The following is a 17,157-nucleotide window of genomic DNA, read 5'->3' on the forward strand; positions in this document are numbered from 1 at the left end:
ATTAATCAGCCACAAAGAATCACCAAAACATGTTTTTAACAAAGTGTACATCATTGGGCTCTGTATATATTACAACACTGTGAAACCTTGGCAATATTTACGATACCATTAAGACAGAGGCCTTTTGGACTTGCTGCTTAAATTGTGAACTGGAGGCATTGCATATTGCACTAAATTGGGTATGGCATTTGGTGGAACAAAGACAAACTGTCACAGAAACAATGAGAGTCAGGGTATACATTTGGGGGACTGAAAGAATCGACAATTGATGTAGTAGGAGAAGTTTGGTATCTTTTAAATATGTTTTGATATGGTTTCTAGTGATATAGACATGTATTTTACAATGATGAAATATTATGATTTTTCTTTTAATCAGAAATGTAAAGAATGGGAGTAAAATTATTGTAATCAATTGTTGAGTGATATTAGAGACCTTTTACAGAATGGTAATTTATTGGTTTTAGGTACTCTGTGTATATGTTTTTTGTTATGTGAATTATCATTATTAATTGTTAATAGCTGTAAAGCTTCTTTTGTTAAAGTTCTATTAGAACTACAAACTAATAAATAAAAATACAGGATTTAACCTCTCACACATTTGATATTTGAGCAAAGCAGAGATCCTGTGGCATAAATAGACATGCTGCAAAAACAGTATTACATCAGTTTTTTTGGGGACAATGAAAAGATCGGTCATTGCATAGAGGGTTTTGGTGGAATCTGTAGTACATATATTTTAATCTGTTCTTGAGGCCATGATTTACATGGCCAAAACAGATAAAAGGCTCAGAACTCATCACAATTCCTGAAATTAACTTCTGAGCACTGGTAAATACCTTTTTGGTTACAAAACCAAATTATATTAAATCACAAGGGGGCCAGGTGAAGAAGTGGTAGCAAAAAACCCTCCAATGTTTTTAAGGACCTCCCTATCCAGATACACTTAATATTTTTTCTATGTCTAAGGGGATCAGTAGGGTCCTTTAAAGAAAGGAAATAAAGTATTGGTAAAATACATTTTACTGTCACATTGGAACAATGTGTACTGTTCTTGTGAATTTATTTTAGTTCTCCCAGTTGTCCTTCGGGAAGGATATGGCTGTTAATACATAAGTCAGGCAATGAGTTAAGAAAACAGTACAATGTAGAATAGTGTAATGAAATAAGCAGCCTCTACTCTGTGTTCATTTAAACCCTTCTTAATTTGAGGAACAAAAAGAATGCTGGTTACTAGCAGGAAGTCATCAAGAACAAGTATGACCCAACGTAATAGACAAGCAAGACTTCAGCGCTATGGCAATAGTATACATGTTACAGAATACCTGGATATCTGTCAGAAGGTCTAGGCAAATTAGCTCTGCTCGGGTGTTCTGTTGCCCGCTCGACCAAGTGGTCCATATTGACGGAACGTCCCAACATGATGTATTCTGCCGCAATGTTCAATCTAGGCCTTTGACCCTCGCTTAGCTCTCCCAAACTAGGGTCATCATCTGAATTCTAGGGGAAATACAAAAAGCATTTAAGAAGCAATGCAGTGTTCAGAAACTGTTTATTGAGGTCTCTAAGACAAGGCAAGGAATTCAACTGTTGAGAATGTATTCTTAAATATGTGTTTATACTTACAAATAAGTGCACTTTATGTTAAAACATTTAGTCTAAATAATTTGTCTCGCATATTATAGATGAAATGAGGTCTTTGAAATTTCAATCAGAGGCGGGTGGTGTAAGAAATGTTATCTACCGTAAAACAATATTTCTCCAGTGCGAGAGTCAATATAGTGTCACATGCTGTTTAATATCCCATTTGTACACTTTTTATCATCCAGCTTCAACATTCACTCATGAGTCAAGTAACATCCTCAAATCTATAATAAAAGAAAATCCATCTATGACCATCATTGAAGGGCATCCGCCACTTTTCCTCCAGCTGTGGTACTCCACGGCCTGCCAGTGCAATGGGCTGTGGCGTCTCTAGCAAGCTGGAATTGGACACACTGAAATAAGAGTACTGCTGAAACTTAACTTTACCGCCTGCATCAAAAAGGTGATGTATTTGTTACGCCCAAGAGCTTGGCCTTCCATAAATCTGTACTCTACACAAAAAATTGACGTGGGCTCTCTGTACTTCACTGACAAAACCTCAGAGCTCTGCTTATATTAACTGAAAGATTAAGGTGGAAGGGGGACACAGTGGACTCACTGTGGAGGGCAGACACACCCAGCGCTATCTCCCTAATGTGTAGCTCAATGTAGATGTATTGTCGCCACCCACCCCGGGTGAGCAGTAGGTTTCCCCCTTCCTCTTCACCGCCAGCACGCTAAGGGCAGGACCTCTGCTGTGACTTCAGCCAGCTGACTTCCTTTCCAGATGATCCAATACAACAGGTGTGGCTGCGATCACAAATTTAACAAAATGTGGTGTGGCTTCCTGGAATGTTATCGAGGAACATCCTGGTATCTAGGTGGAGTGAGCATTCCTTTTCTTTATCTTCTTTCATTCTACCCTCTTCTGCCATCTCCCCTTGGATGTTTGTCCTCTTTTACTGCTTCTCTTTATTCATTCTTCTCTGTAAACCCCCATTCTTTCCCACACATTGGTACCCTTGGAGGCAAAAGTTCAGAAGTATACTAGACTTAACCTGTCATTGTTTTTATGGTTGCCAGTAGATATTGAGATTTATACATGCTTTAATATGGAAAGCACGTAAAGGGAAAAGCAAACTGTTAATGATCTTGTTGGTAGTTTGTTTGCACAATAAAATACAAGTTATTTTAAAATGTAGTCTGTTGTGCACTGGGAGGAATTGGGTCAGAACAAGACGGAGCTGCGCACTGGTAAGCACTGGCAAACACTGTCTTGCTGGAGCTCTGTTCCGTGTAGACATCTGCCCAACTCCTCCCCCATCCCCACTCCTATTTGAGGAAGATCTCAGCCCCCACTACCATAAATCTCCTGAACACCCTGTCCCGTGCGCACATTTTCACAGACTGTATCTGAAAGTCATCCTTTGCTCAACAGCCCAAACTTAAACAATGAAACTGTCGAAAGCTCTATATATGTATCATGCTTTGCACACATTTAACTGCCTGGGTGACTATTCTGACAGAGGAAATAAGCACCATACCAAGTGTTCATGGCATGCTCAGAATGAAAGGACGTTTGAATTACTAGCAGAGACCCGTTTCATCAATTGGTGGTCCTTCTTATGTTCTCAAAGTGCACTTTGTTTTTATGCAAACCAGCCAGCATCCTATATTCAAGGCGTGCACATCATTTGACACTTAGCTCCACCGTTCGTGCGCACAAAAGGGTGGCAGGGGAGTTCCCCCAGTAACCTTTGTCCATTTTCAAGATTGGTTGTGCATAAAAACAGGCACAGTGTCAAGTTCCTCATTCTCCACATCAGAGAATTGCCGTTTCAGCACGCTTAAAACGCAGAGGTGGCAGACCTTCTGGACACATAACCACCTCACATAGCTGAGCAAATAAAGCTACTCTGGTCTTTCAGATGGAAAGATCAGCAGAGCATTATACCACAGAAAGAAAAGAGGATTGCGTATCCTGCTATATATCTAATATCCGTAATGAAGTTTCTGTAGAACGTCTAGTTGCTCTCTGACATTTGGCAGTTGCCTGCTGGATCTGGAAGAATTCTTGGCTCATGTAAACAGAGAAAAAGGAACCTCTGTCTAGCTATTGGCTTCATGCAAGGGTTATATAGAATGGAGATAATATCAGATAGCTTTAAATAGGTTTATTTCTATCAGAAGACTTAAGTGAATTAGGCACAATCCAAATTAAAACTAAACAGCTAGATTTGAGAGTCCTGTATAGTGGGAGATGGGCCTACACCTAACAATGTAATTAGAGTACAAGACAAAATACAACTAGATTAGAGTACAATGATAAACACAGCTAGATTCGAGAGTTCTGTATAGTGGGAGAGAGGCCTATACCTAACAATGCAGTTTGCGTACACAACAAAACACGGCTAGATTTGAGAGTCCTGTATAGTGTGGGGTTCATTTACCCACCCAGCAGAATGCCCCTCCATCACCAAACTGCAATTCAGCAGTACCAGCGGAATGGCTGTGCTGGCTCCTTTGAGTGCCATAACCTTGCATCAAAACTGCGTTTTGCAGCTACAAAAATGATGGCTGCGCTGTCTTTGCCAAGCACCTATTGGGCAAGATGGAACACACTGAAAAAGGCTGCCAATGTGTTTCCTTATTTGCACCAAAGAAGAGAATTGAAAAGCAGCGCTGCTTAGCTGCTAGCTCAGAATTTCCACTTGAAAAATGGAAATATTTTACATTTAAAATGATGGCACCCTGATGTTCTTTTTCATCTGTTCAACAATACACCGTTCTGATCCAGTGAGACCCAGCTATGCCCAGCCATATTCAGGTTGTGCTCCAACAAAAAGGGGCATTTCTCATTGAATGACAGGCTGCGTCAGGCAAGATATGTGAAATCACAAAGAACTTTACTCCCAGCCATACGGAAAAAATGCTTGACGTTGCAACAAAATATCACAGCTAAACTCTTCAACAAGAAGCCCTATTTCTCAGTGCTTATCTTTATTGTCAGTGGACCTTCTCCTTGAACAGATTACTGTGTATGAGAAACTGACTAGGGCTGCAAATAATGTTTAGAATCTAGATTGAAGAGAAAACCGCATGGAAGTGAAGCAAAAGGAAAATTCACCACGTGTAAAAAGGGTTGCTTTTTGCAGACAAGAAAAATATCTGTTTAAAAGTGAAATGTTGAATTAGGCCGCGTCCTTGCATAGAAATCTGAGGGGGGTTTGTTTTAAAACATATATCGGATATTTTATTTCAACAGACTTGCTTCTGATTCAGAAGGAAAAAAAAGTAAATAAATAAATGCACAGGTTTCCTAGCCTGGCTTCAAGGGACATTTGCTTTCTGGGAACATGATTTGCCTTCCCCCAAAGGGCCAGCCCCTTGAAAACTATAAATGGGCCAAGAGGAAGCATCTCGCACGCTCGTCAGACTTTGTGACTGGGCTCTAGCCTGGTACAATAGATTTCCGGGGAACTTAGGTGTGAAATTTCAAGTAGCACCCTCCCCTCAAATTAAACTGGAGTGTGTCATGCCTGCCGGACATACCTCTGGACCAGGAACAACTTCTCCATACAAGATGAGTTACGCCCATAGAACCAGTAGACCTTTTTACTCAAAATGGAGGTTGTTCGATACATTGCCCGGAAAACGACGTCTGCATTTTTCACGTCGTTAATTTTCACGTGACTTAGGTCCGTCACGTGTATCACGGCAGTGCGTACATAAGCAGCGTGGAAAATCCATTCGCTGCTTCTGATTACGTCAATTTTGGCGTTTGTAGCTGAACTCCGGACCTGCGTTCTCGCATTCCTTTCAGCAAACTTCTTTGGCCTAATTTGAGCTTGCTTTCCTCCACACGCTAATTCCTGGGTTGCGTGTATCCTTTTCGCGTGCCAAATCTCCACGCGGACGCTATCTGCAAGCGCGGCTGTCCTGAGCTGCGTGAATCCTGTTCGCGTGCCAAATCTCCACGCGGACGCTGTCTGCAAGCGCGGCTGTCCTGAGCTGCGTGAATCCTGTTCGCGTGCCAAATCTCCACGCGGACGCTGTCTGCAAGCGCGGCTGTCCTGAGCTGCACCAATCCTGTTCGCGTGCCAAATCTCCACGCAGACGCTGCCCGCAAGCGCGGCTGTCCTGAGCTGCACCAATCCTGTTCGCGTGCCAAATCTCCACGCAGACGCTGCCCGCAAGCGCGGCTGTCCTGAGCTGCGTGAATCCTGTTCGCGTTCCAAATCTCCACGCGGACGCCGTCTGCAAGCGCGGCTGTCCTGAGCTGCGTGAATCCTGTTCGCGTGCCAAATCTCCACGCGGACGCTGTCTGCTAGCGCGGCTGTCCTGAGCTGCGTGAATCCAGTTCGCGTGCCAAATCTCCACGCGGACGCTGTCTGCAAGCGCGGCTGTCTTGAGCTGCGTGAATCCAGTTCGCGTGCCAAATCTCCACGCGGACGCTGTCTTCAAGCGCGGCTGTTCAGGGCTGCGTGAATCCTGTTCGCGTGTCTAATTCTTCACGCGGAAACGCTGTCTACAAGCGCGGCTGGCTTGGCTGCGTGTATGCTGTCGCGTGCAATCCTGCACGTGTTTTTCTGAACTACTTCGAACTTTTGGTACCTGTGACAGTCAACAGGTGAGATTCTTATTTTGTTCTTTGTGGGAAAGGAAGTATTTCATGAACTATTGGAAGGTGAATGTGCACAGTACATTGGACGCTATCCTGTGGTATCTAGCGAGAGCCTTGTGCCGTTCGGGATAAGTCTCCCTTACTAATCTTCCCTTCCTTTGTCGTTTGTTCAACTCTTGGGACTCTTCAAGAAACTGTCCTGGAATTCTTCAGTTTAGCCTTAAGGTCAGTGTCTGAATTAATCCCAATTCTGTGTTTCTTAGTATTTAACTTGGGACAGTGTCTTATGATACTTATCTATTCTAGGCATACTTCCTGTACAATTCCCACGCCCTTTCCAGTGATCCATCTCTCTGCCTGTTTTATTCAGTCAGAGAGTTGTATCATTTGGAAGGTCTAATTTGACCTGCCTACAATCAAGTCGTGTGAAGATAGGATCCGGAAAAGCCCTACCAAATTGTATCCTTTTTTGGTTACTGTATCCTTTTCAGTTGATACTTTGGTGATTTATGACAGAGAGCTTCAAAGACAAACTCCAAGGCAGCACCGGGAGTAAACTGACATTTGGTTGTGGACTGGAAAGAAATGACCATATTTGGAAGACAAAGGCCAGCCCATCTTGCTCAAAAGACCATTTTATTAATAAACTTTAAGACTGTTATTTCTGCAACCGGTCCGGCTTGTAATGCAAAAGTTTTACAGTTTAAATGCAATTCTTGTGGCATTAAATTAAGACGTGGTAGCTTTCACTAGCATGTTGGGGACAGAAATGTCAGAAAATTGTATATTCTGAGGAAAGTGTATATGGTGCCACTTCGAGATTCAATACCAACATGCTTTGTGGTAATAGGTATACATGTATAAAATTATAGAATTTTAGGCAAAATATTTCCCACTGAAAATGGCCAAAGATTATTAGAAGGATGAAACAAAGTCCTACAAACTTGGGAGTGGGAATATTATGCTCTGTGTGGAATATGTAATTTGCCCATATGATTTGCGAAAGCGCCACAACTGTAAAATGTGCAATTTATGTCATAACCGATCTTTTGGCAAAATTAACTTTTGCAGGGCCTGGGCATGGTAAACCCACACCATAAAACTGATGTCATGTCTCTAAAGTCCAACTGGCTGACAGGAAGGCGGTAACAATAAACCCAGATCAATCCAGTGGTTTAGAGGCATATCCAGCCAAAGCCTGCCCCCATGGTATTTCCAGTGATGTCACCCGCCTTATAAAAGGGGGAAGCTCACAGAGACAAATGACACACTCTTCTAAAATGTGCAGCTCTTGGGTATCCAGACATTTCATATTCATCCTGCAAGATTCCAGATCCACTGCCAAGCCAGAGCATAGCTGACCCTATCCAGGCAGAACCACCCTTCAGAACTAAACCCATAATAAAATCCCACTAACTAAGGGAGAAAGGGGGAAAAGCTGTGGTACCCATTTTGAGAGTATCCTGTGACCAGACCGGCTTTTTGCCCCACTACCTGTATGCCGTGGTGCGGTTACCAGAAAGGCCCAGCTGTTTTCTGCTAGGCGCGCCCCACCGTGGTGCTGTGACCAGATCCATTGAGTCCAGAAACCTGGTCGGCTGTCCCAAATCCCAAACTCAAGAGCTGATTGTGAGCATCTCCCCATCCCATAACAACACATAGTATACCCCAATCTGATACCTTGTCGTCTTGGTTCCACCTTCTAAGTAATCCCATCCATACCCTGATAACTTGTTTAAGATAGTCTGAATCCTCTGTGTATCCTGTCCTTGATTTTCTGGCATTACACAAGACAGGAATGAGTGGAAGAATTGTGCTAAGTCCTTAATCCACTTTTTGATTAAACTAATTAATTCTCACAAAGAGCCACACACCGCGAAGGGGTTGCACTTGCAAGGTAACCTGTGTTGCAGGCGGTGTCTCTCTTTTCTAGCCCTTAATATATAGTTTCTGTAAAACTTGTCCTTTCCTTTTAAACTGATTTTTTCTGTTAATTGCTTTTATTTTTAAAACCGAATTTCCTTTCACATTGAAAATCTCATCCAGTTATTCAGCTAGAGTCACTCTTTCACTTTCATATTATCCCTGTGATGTGCATTTATCACCCAGTCTAAAAACCGCATTCTGATTGTGTCTATTTCACCCGTTTTTCAAACCGTTTTGACATTTTAACCTGTAAAAAGAAGAAACTGCAATTTTCTAATGTGTGAATTGGCTGCACTGTGTTTTCATTACAAAGTTGATTTTTGAACTTTAAGCCCATTGTTTGTATCTTGCCTTGTAGTTGCTAGTGTTCTTATATCCATGATACTGTTAGAACTCATTTACCTAATTCATTTAACCGCACATTAAATTAAATATTTAGTCATTCCGAGCGCCATTTATACAATTACACAGGTTTTCAAATCCATTTTGTGGGGGAAGGTTGGATTTCAATTCTGTTTGTTGCCTAGTATTCCCGACTCCTTGCTGCTCCTTTCTATCCACTCAAAATTCGATTAATAGGGGTTTGAGGGAGCACTGCAGGGGGAAATCTTAACTCGGGTGCTATCTGCCCCAACAGTAAAATTGCTCCCATTCATCTGTGCTTTCGATATGTTATAGTAGAAGGTCAACCAAGTGTATTTCATCATTTTCCATTGTAATTATGACCCCATTGGTGATTTCTGCCCAATCTTAAATTTGTAGGATTTCTTTGAATTTAAAATAAATACATATTGCATTACCAACCACCGGCATGGTTCATGGTCCATTGTGACCCTGGGTATTTGTAAAAGGGGGTGTGAGACGGGTTGGGTGCCAGCTCAATCCAAATTCTAGGAAATAAAGAAAAAGTATTTTAATTGTGCGCTACCTCCTTGGCTAAGGGCAAGAGTCCTAGTCTGGTGTGTGACGCCCAATTAAAATCCTTAACAATAGTAGAGAGGCCTACACTTAGCAATGGAATTAAATCTAGCTGTGTTTAGCCTTGCACTCAGAGTCCTGTCAACAAGCCTTTTGTCATCCTCTACATGTATGTACTTGTAACAAATTCCCTATGCTCGAGCTTCCAGATACCTCAGGGTTAGGTGTGCTCTACAAATAATAAACTAAACTCAACTAAATGTATCAACCATTCACTTTATCTCTCAAGCCTAGCACTATATGAAGCTAGGTGCAAAGAGAAAACACATCTCGTAAAGATGAGGCCATCCTCCACATAGATCTGTTACATACAAGATAGAACATCAACAGTATGTTTAAGATTTATAGCATTTTATTATTACCACAATCAAAATCATAAGGATTGGTTCTGTTTATGGTCCGTGTAAGTAGTGGTGGCCCTTTTCTTAGGATGCTGTTGACGCTACTGAGGGAGATGAGAAGGGAACATGTAATTTTAGGAGGTGATTTCAATAGTGTGATTGACAGAAAAATGGACCGTTCGGCGCAATGTAGATTTACTGCTGGGAACACCAGTAGATCCTTTAAAGAATTTGTGGATAATCAGGATTTAATTGACGCTTGGAGATTTTTTAACCCTGAAGTGAGAGAGTTCTCCTTTTACTCACCGGTACATGACTCTCATTCAAGGATTGATTATTTTCTTATTTCTGATCGGTTGGCTGAGGGTTTGCGAGAGGTAACTATAAAAGAGAGGAGTATCTCAGATCATTCATTGATTATGATGCAGTTGAGTATGGGACAGGAAAGGTCGGGGTTTACTAGGTGGCGACTTAAAACTCATTTTACAAGAACAGGGGGTTGCTGATTCTCTGGACAATTTCACGAGGAATTACTTTGATATTAATGTTGGGTCTGCATCTGATGTCATGGTCTGGGAAAGCTTTAAGGCGACTGTGAGAGGGGAACTGATGAATATTACATCCCGGGTGCGGAAAAAAACCTTGGCGGAGATTCAGAAGCTGGAAAGGAAACTGGAAAAAGTGCAGAAGGATTTTGCAGTGTCCAAGCGACCTGAGGATAAGTTGTTGGTTGGGCGGTTCAGGGACTTACTTAAACAAAAAATGGATGCCCAATATGAGAAGGGTATGTTTTTTATGAAGCAAAAATTCTGGGAACAAGGTGACAAAAGTGGGAAACTGTTGGCGAATAGGTTACAGGGACTATTCTTTTATCCAAAAACTGATCGATGACAATGGTGTTCATATTAGTAAGAAGGATGAGATATGTAGTGGTTTTCGGACATTTTATGAAACTTTATATCGAGAAGACCAGTTTCCGAGCCAGGTAGACATGGCTCCTTTTTTGATAAAATTATTATGCCAAATTTGAGTGCGGACCAAGCTGTGATGATGGATAGCCCTATTGAGGAAGAGGAAGTGTCAGTGGCTATTGGTCAGCTCAACAAGGGTAAATCACCGGGGATAGATGGTCTTCCGGTAGAGTTTTACCAGACACCGAGTGGGGTTCTTGTACCGTTCCTGTGCAATCTATATAATGGTTTTATGCGGGATGGTTTGCTTTGTCCCACTATGAAGGAAGCTTGTGTAATTGTTATCCCGAAGCCGGGGAAAGATGGTAAGAGATGCGAGAATTATAGGCCGATCTCGTTCCTGAATGTGGATCTAAAATTTTTCAGCAGGATTCTGACGAATAGGTTGAATATGTGCATAGGCAAACTGATCAGTGGATCACAGGTTGGTTTCATGAGAGGCAGATACGGTTATGACCATATTAGGACGTTGATAGATTTGATGGGTCTACCGAAGACGAAGACCAGGGACACCTTGTTGTTATTTATGGATGCAGAAAAGGCTTTTGACAGGGTCAATTGGTCCTTCCTTTATCACACCCTCAAGAGGATGGGATTTGGGGACGCGTTTATTAGGATCATCAGGGCATTGAATTCTAATATTAGTGCGAAGGTGTGGGTCAATGGGGTTATGTCCTCCTCGTTCTTGTTATCTAGGGGAACTAGGCAGGGTTGTCCATTGTCTCCGTATCTGTTCAATCTGGCCTTGGAACCTCTCATCCTATACTTAAAACAAGAGCAGGGCCTTCGGGGCTTAGATTTGGAGATACGGAGATGAAAGTGCTATGCTACGCTGATGACATGACAGTGATATTGTCTAACCCGGCTGAGGGATGTGTACTACTTAAACAGATGTTTGATGAGGTGGGACGTTTATCGGGCCATAGGATCAATTGGGGGAAGACTGTAGCTTTTCCTTTGGATGTTAGTGTCCCGCGTGATGTCTTGGACTCTTGGGACTGTCGCTGGGAGGAGGGAACAATGAAATACTTGGGTATACATTTAGTTTGGGATTTGAAAAGGATGACTGCTTTCAACGTGTCAAGGATACTCGAGGTAATTAAAAGGGATATATTGAAATGGGGCCGGCTGCAGTTGGGAATTTGGGCCAAGGTTAATGCCGTTAAAATGGTACTTTTGCCGAAGGTTCTTTACATCATACAGTCCATCCCCTTGAAGTTTACGAGGAAAGTTGTTGCTCCTATTGATAAAGTCTTTCGGGAATTTCTTTGGGGAGAAGGCAAGCGGCCTAAAATTCCTAAATTTATTTTGCATGGTCCAGTAAATGGAGGATTTGGATTCCCGAATTTGATGAATTATTGCACAGGTTTTCTCTTGAAAAAATCGACCCCATATTTTTCTGAGGTTCATGAATATGTTCCCAATTGGTATATAATTGAGAGTTACCAGTTTTCGCCTTATGCGCTGAGAGACCTCTATTCAATGTCTAAATTGCCTGCCTCAGTACAGAAGCTGCCCACAATGGGTGCAACTAGGGAAGCGGTGCTGCGCTTTCTGGACTTTGGAGGTGAGAATGATGGGTTGCACTATGATGCGTCTTTATGGCAAAATGCATGTTTGCAATTGGAGAATAGGCCCTTATGCTGGAAAAGTTAGATAGGTAAGGGCATACTTGGGGTCCGTGATGTGTGGCATAATGGTGACATTATCTCCTTTGAACAGCTGAGAACATCCTTTGGTATTGGAGCTAGAGAAAGAAATCGTTATGAGGCCTTAAAGATGCTCTTGACTGAAAGGATAGGGATGTTAGATGGGGGCATGAATGAGAGACCTGCATTGTGTGAACTACTCCGTTCTGCATCGTATGGAGTTTCGAATTATCTGAAGTTGATGCCGGCTGATGAGGTTGATGTGAGAGCATGGGATAAGCTTCGTCAGACCTGGGCGGATGATCTTGGGGCGGATATCTCGGTTTGGGAATGGACGTATTTGCTTCATGTAGGAGTACAGGCAAAGATGGACTTGCAGCTGCGTTATATTAGGCAAAGGGTCCTCTTTAGACTATATTGCACTCAATCCAAGATGGCCAGATTGGGTCTTTCAGACACTGATTCATGTTGGGGCTGTTGATGTGGTGTGGGCTCTTTGATACATATGTTGTGGACGTGCCCGAGAGTTTCCGACTTCTGGACTGGGGTATTGGATAGACTGGACCTTGTATTGGAAGAGAAACTTCCTCGCTCCTTCCTTTCAATCATTTTGTTATCCAACAGGGGTAGAGGAGACAGAGCTAGGGACTGTACGGAATGGATTAATAAAGGGTTGATTTTGGCAATGAAACAAATCCTACGGGTCTGGAAGTCAAGGAAGAAACCGGGTGTGGATGGGTGGTTATCAGATATGCAGGTCTTGTCGAACTTTGATGAAGTTCTGCTCCTTGGACAAGGTAGAGAAGGTCGTTACTCTCGACTTTAGGGACCCTTTAATGACCTATTTGGCTAAAGGTTGGGTTCCAAACCTGGGTGGATAATCCCTTACTTGGGTTGGGGATACTTTGATACTTTTGGTGATGGGGGGCTATTTCGTTGTGTGTTTGTTGTGTGTTTTTGTTTCTTGTTGTTTTGTCTTATTGGTTGAGTGTCAGGGATTTTTGTTCAAATTGTATTTGTTTTTCTTTGTTTGTTGTTAAAATTTTTAAATAATCTCCAGTACATCGCATCGTGTTCAGATTGCAAAATCTAAAAGAACCTTAGAAATAAACAAAATAATACTGAAATCATGGACATCAATAATATTTGTAAAAAAACAAAGTGATTAAAAAAAAATAAAAAAATCATAAGGACAATATCCCATAACCTGACCAAGGACCAACTACAATGGACACACATACCGACGCAGAGACCCCAACTCACAGTAGTGTGCTACTGTTAAAAGATACCAGCCCAAATGCTACCCGTTCGCTGACTAGTCACACTTTGTACAGCGCTCTGCTGCTCTCCAGCTAGGTCAACGCTTTAACCAATAACATAAAAACTATCCCTATAGCACTTATTCTGATGCAGTCTGAATTTAGTTCATATCAAGACAAGTGGAAGCGACTAAACAGTCCATTATCTGATCTCGTGGACTATGCATAGCGCCAGGTCTCGGGACAAAAGGAGTGGGAAATGCAGCCATAAATGAAACAAGCCACACATCTTGATTCACTCTTAAACCATATGCGGCTGTGTTAGGGAGAATTCTCTCTTTAGGCTGAATTTCCTAACCTAGTGAGTCCCCCAGCAGCTTTGCTGGATTTCTGGAGTTTGTTTTTTTCTCCTGCGAAGAGTGAGACTCTTTTTCTCCCACTCTTGGACATGATTTATGGTGTTCCTTTGACTGCTTATGTGTTTTGTGGGCTATGGGGTCTTTTACTCCATAGGGTCTCATGTGTTTTTACTATGTGTGTTACACAGCACCCTCCGTGCAGTAACACAGGGGTGTCATAGTGACACCCCACCATAGACTCCATACCCAGGGACTGACTACTGTCTCCCAGGGCATGTAAAGTCACCATTGTCTTTACTAGTCCCAAATTATTAACAGAAACCAGTACAAACCATCATATTGTGGACGTACTGGTCGGGGCAATTCGATTGCCCCGGGGTCTGTTAGTCGAGGGGGCACGTCTCCGTCTCCCCTGATCGTGTTTTGGCTGGTGGCAGTGGAAACTACTTTTTATATTCGACCGCAAATATTTTCCTATGGGATTTTCCCATTGTTCGAGGCTACCAACTTTAATTATTTAATTCTCATAGCCTTGAACATACCGCCGGTTTATTTAATTAATATTAATTCTCCAGTTGTTATTTTTTGCCAAGACTCGATTCTAAAATGGCATTTGTGTTCTCTTCTGTGACTCCAACCCAAGTCGAGCCCTTTGTTCCACTTTTTGGCGGGCTTCTCCACAGAAGCACCCAAAAGTGGTGCCACTCTGTCTGGGTACCACAGGGGTTGTGGGAGGGAGTTTAGGCACCCTGGACTGAGTTACCTTGGTAACTCAAGTCGCACTCTTGTGTGATTGGCCCAAGTGGTGAGCCGGCCGGCTCACCACTTAGCATGTTTGATTGACGGCTAGGCTGAGTGAATGGGGGTATGCTGCATAAAAGCAGGGCTTTGGGGACTGGAACTTGAGAAGTCGCCACAGGACCTGAGAATCTGACGAGGGAGAAGCTAAGCCGACCTACCACGACGACACCACCGGTGGAGCCCTGCAGAACCGACTCACCACTTCCCGACGACAGAGAAGATCTCCCGGCTGGAGAGGCTTCTTCCCTTGACTGGTGGGCACAACCAGTTTACCTTTCTTTCTTCGCACCCCAGACCGGTTTGTGGTCGAACTGCCCGTGCCAAGCACCCCGGCGGCTGGATAGCCACTCACCACTGAACCGCAAATCAACGGACCGCTCCTTGTACCTGAGAAACTCTGCGGCTGGTTTCTTCCCTGGCAGTGCAACAGACTCCTGTCTTCCTCCACGACGAGATCCTCTCTTCCCCCAGACGAAGCACCGACTTGCATCCGCTGCCAGGAACGACTGCCCCGCTGGAGTGTTCTCACCACTTTAAGGTACCGTGTCCGCCAGGCCTCCCTTTCTAAAGATTGCAACAAGGTAATAATAACTCCTTAACCTTCTGGACTGGGCTGGCCGCCTTGACCCTCTAACTGGTCCCCTTTCTGTGGTCAAACTCCTTTTTGAACCATTACAAGACTTTTGTGCACTGCAACCGTGTGACCTTGGACACATTTCGTTTCGATCCTCTTAAAGCGGATCCGGCCTACTGACTCTGAATTCACGGATTTACTTTGCCTTCCTCTCTTGTTATGTTCTTGTAAAAGTGTTGGGATCTGTTTCAATTTGTTCTCTGCTTTTCTCTCCCTTTTTAAAACGAACTATTAGAGTGCCATCTACGTTAAGCGCTCACCGCTGTCTGAAAATAAGTGGGGCTTTACTTAAGACTTGTCTAATATTCTTTTAAGGGAGTGTATATCTTTTAGTGACTGTGTTTTTGAATTGCTTACTATTAGTGCCTGTGTGTTTTTCTAGATGTGGTTTTAAATAAATAATTATATCTCTTTTACACCAAGCCCTGGTCAGTGTTTACTTGTTCTATTGTGTGCCCTTGACCTATTGTGAATACTCTGTATACTGCCTAACTCTTCTTGAGGGAAGTCTGACTGCTCAGCCACAGCTACCAAGTGAATCTGTGTGGTACAGACTGCTACCAAGTGGGTTTACTGCCAAACACCTGTAGTCTTAAATCTTTTGCAGTGGTCCCAGAGGGAACTGCACAGGTTCTACCTAACAGGCTGATCTATAAATCTCCTGAAATTCGGATTTCGAAAGCAGGTTCAGAAGCCAAGAGCTCTGGCCTCAAACATCAGAACACAATATATATAAATATTTTCACAAGTGGATCTTAAAGCCGCTGTATGCTATGCAATTTAAACGGATCGCATTCATGAAAATGGCAAAAGGAATCCATTGGTACATTTACAGATGGAAAATTCAAAAATGTGCCGTACTAGCGCAGGGGGGGGGGGCCAGGGTCATGACCCTGTCAAAGGGTGGTGAGAGGGACCCTTCTCAGCCTGGGACAGGAGACTTACTGAGACCGAAGATGCAACAAGCCCTGCCTTAGAAATGGAACATTTGAGTTTGGGGGAAGAGGGGTCACAGTCCTTGAAAAAGTTCCCCCATATGCAGAAAATATGAAGCCTCACACCACTATTTATCTACCAGGACCACTGAATGCAGTTGCTGGCCAGCATTCTCTTCCTTTTCAGCACTTCATCTCCCACAATGCAACAGTGAGCAAGCAGGAAAACCCAGAGTATAAGCAAACAACAAGAGCAGCCGAAATACAGCAATTCTAGTGAACTGTGAACCGGCTCTATGACCCATCAGCACCCAATAACTCAGTTGAGCACAAAACATATCCCAACAGAATAAAAACTAACTTTTAAATCCATAGCATGCCAGAAAAACGCCAGAGCACATCTGTGAAACTGTGCTGAAAAAGGGAGAGGTGCTTAAGGTTTTGTTTTAAAGACTCTTCCCTCTGTAACACACCTCCTAGGGAAAAGACAGACATTGATTGGTGCAGAGTGTCGGGTGAGTGCTGCAGCCAATGTGAAGGGAAGAAAGGCACAGAACCGCCAGCCCTGCACCATAAAAGCAGACAGCAGAAGAGGCAGAAGCAGACAGCAGGAGAGGCAGAGTCCTGGTTGTATGGGTGAGGTCTGTGATGAATCCTGCAGTCCTCACAACGCCCTACCTAAAGTTTCCTCCCAGGAGGCCAGGGGAAGGCAGCTGCTACCTGATCCTGGCCGGGAGGTTCACCTGGGAGGAGGACTCGATTGGGTGAGACGCAGTATTTGTCTTCCTCAAAGGAAGAAATGTCAATGATGCCAGAATATGTAATGGCTTGTTGTCGGTGGGAGGTTTTCTTTCATAAAGCTAAATGCCCTGATGGTGGTGAAGGAACAAGTTACTTACCTGTAACTGTTGTTCTCCAGCATGGGTCTGGCATGGATTCACATGCTCATGAATATTCCCCGTCGTCAGGCTGGGCATCCTCGGTAAAGAAAAAATCAGTATCAGTTTCGTTTCTGATCTGTCTTTCTTAGTAGTAACCAATCACTGGTCTCTGGGTCATACTGCCCCCAGCCAATGACTGCCCTCTCCCTAAGCCCCTC

At 43.3% G+C, this 17,157-nt stretch overlaps 1 protein-coding gene across 2 annotated transcripts in view; it reads right to left on the reverse strand.

Moving 5' to 3' along the window:
- The window catches only part of KIAA0586 (KIAA0586 ortholog), a 2,241,463-nt gene that overhangs the window by 402,606 nt on the left and 1,821,700 nt on the right, over positions 1-17,157 (reverse strand). For both annotated transcript variants that reach the window (XM_069637413.1, XM_069637412.1), the window contains exon 28: positions 1,323-1,497. In XM_069637413.1, the coding sequence (XP_069493514.1) occupies positions 1,323-1,497 (175 nt within the window). The remainder of the gene's footprint in view (positions 1-1,322; positions 1,498-17,157) is intronic.

This window comes from Ambystoma mexicanum, chromosome 14, assembly GCF_040938575.1.
Source record: "Ambystoma mexicanum isolate Mex_15411 chromosome 14, UKY_AmexF1_1, whole genome shotgun sequence".
In the NCBI taxonomy this organism is placed as follows: domain Eukaryota; kingdom Metazoa; phylum Chordata; class Amphibia; order Caudata; family Ambystomatidae; genus Ambystoma; species Ambystoma mexicanum.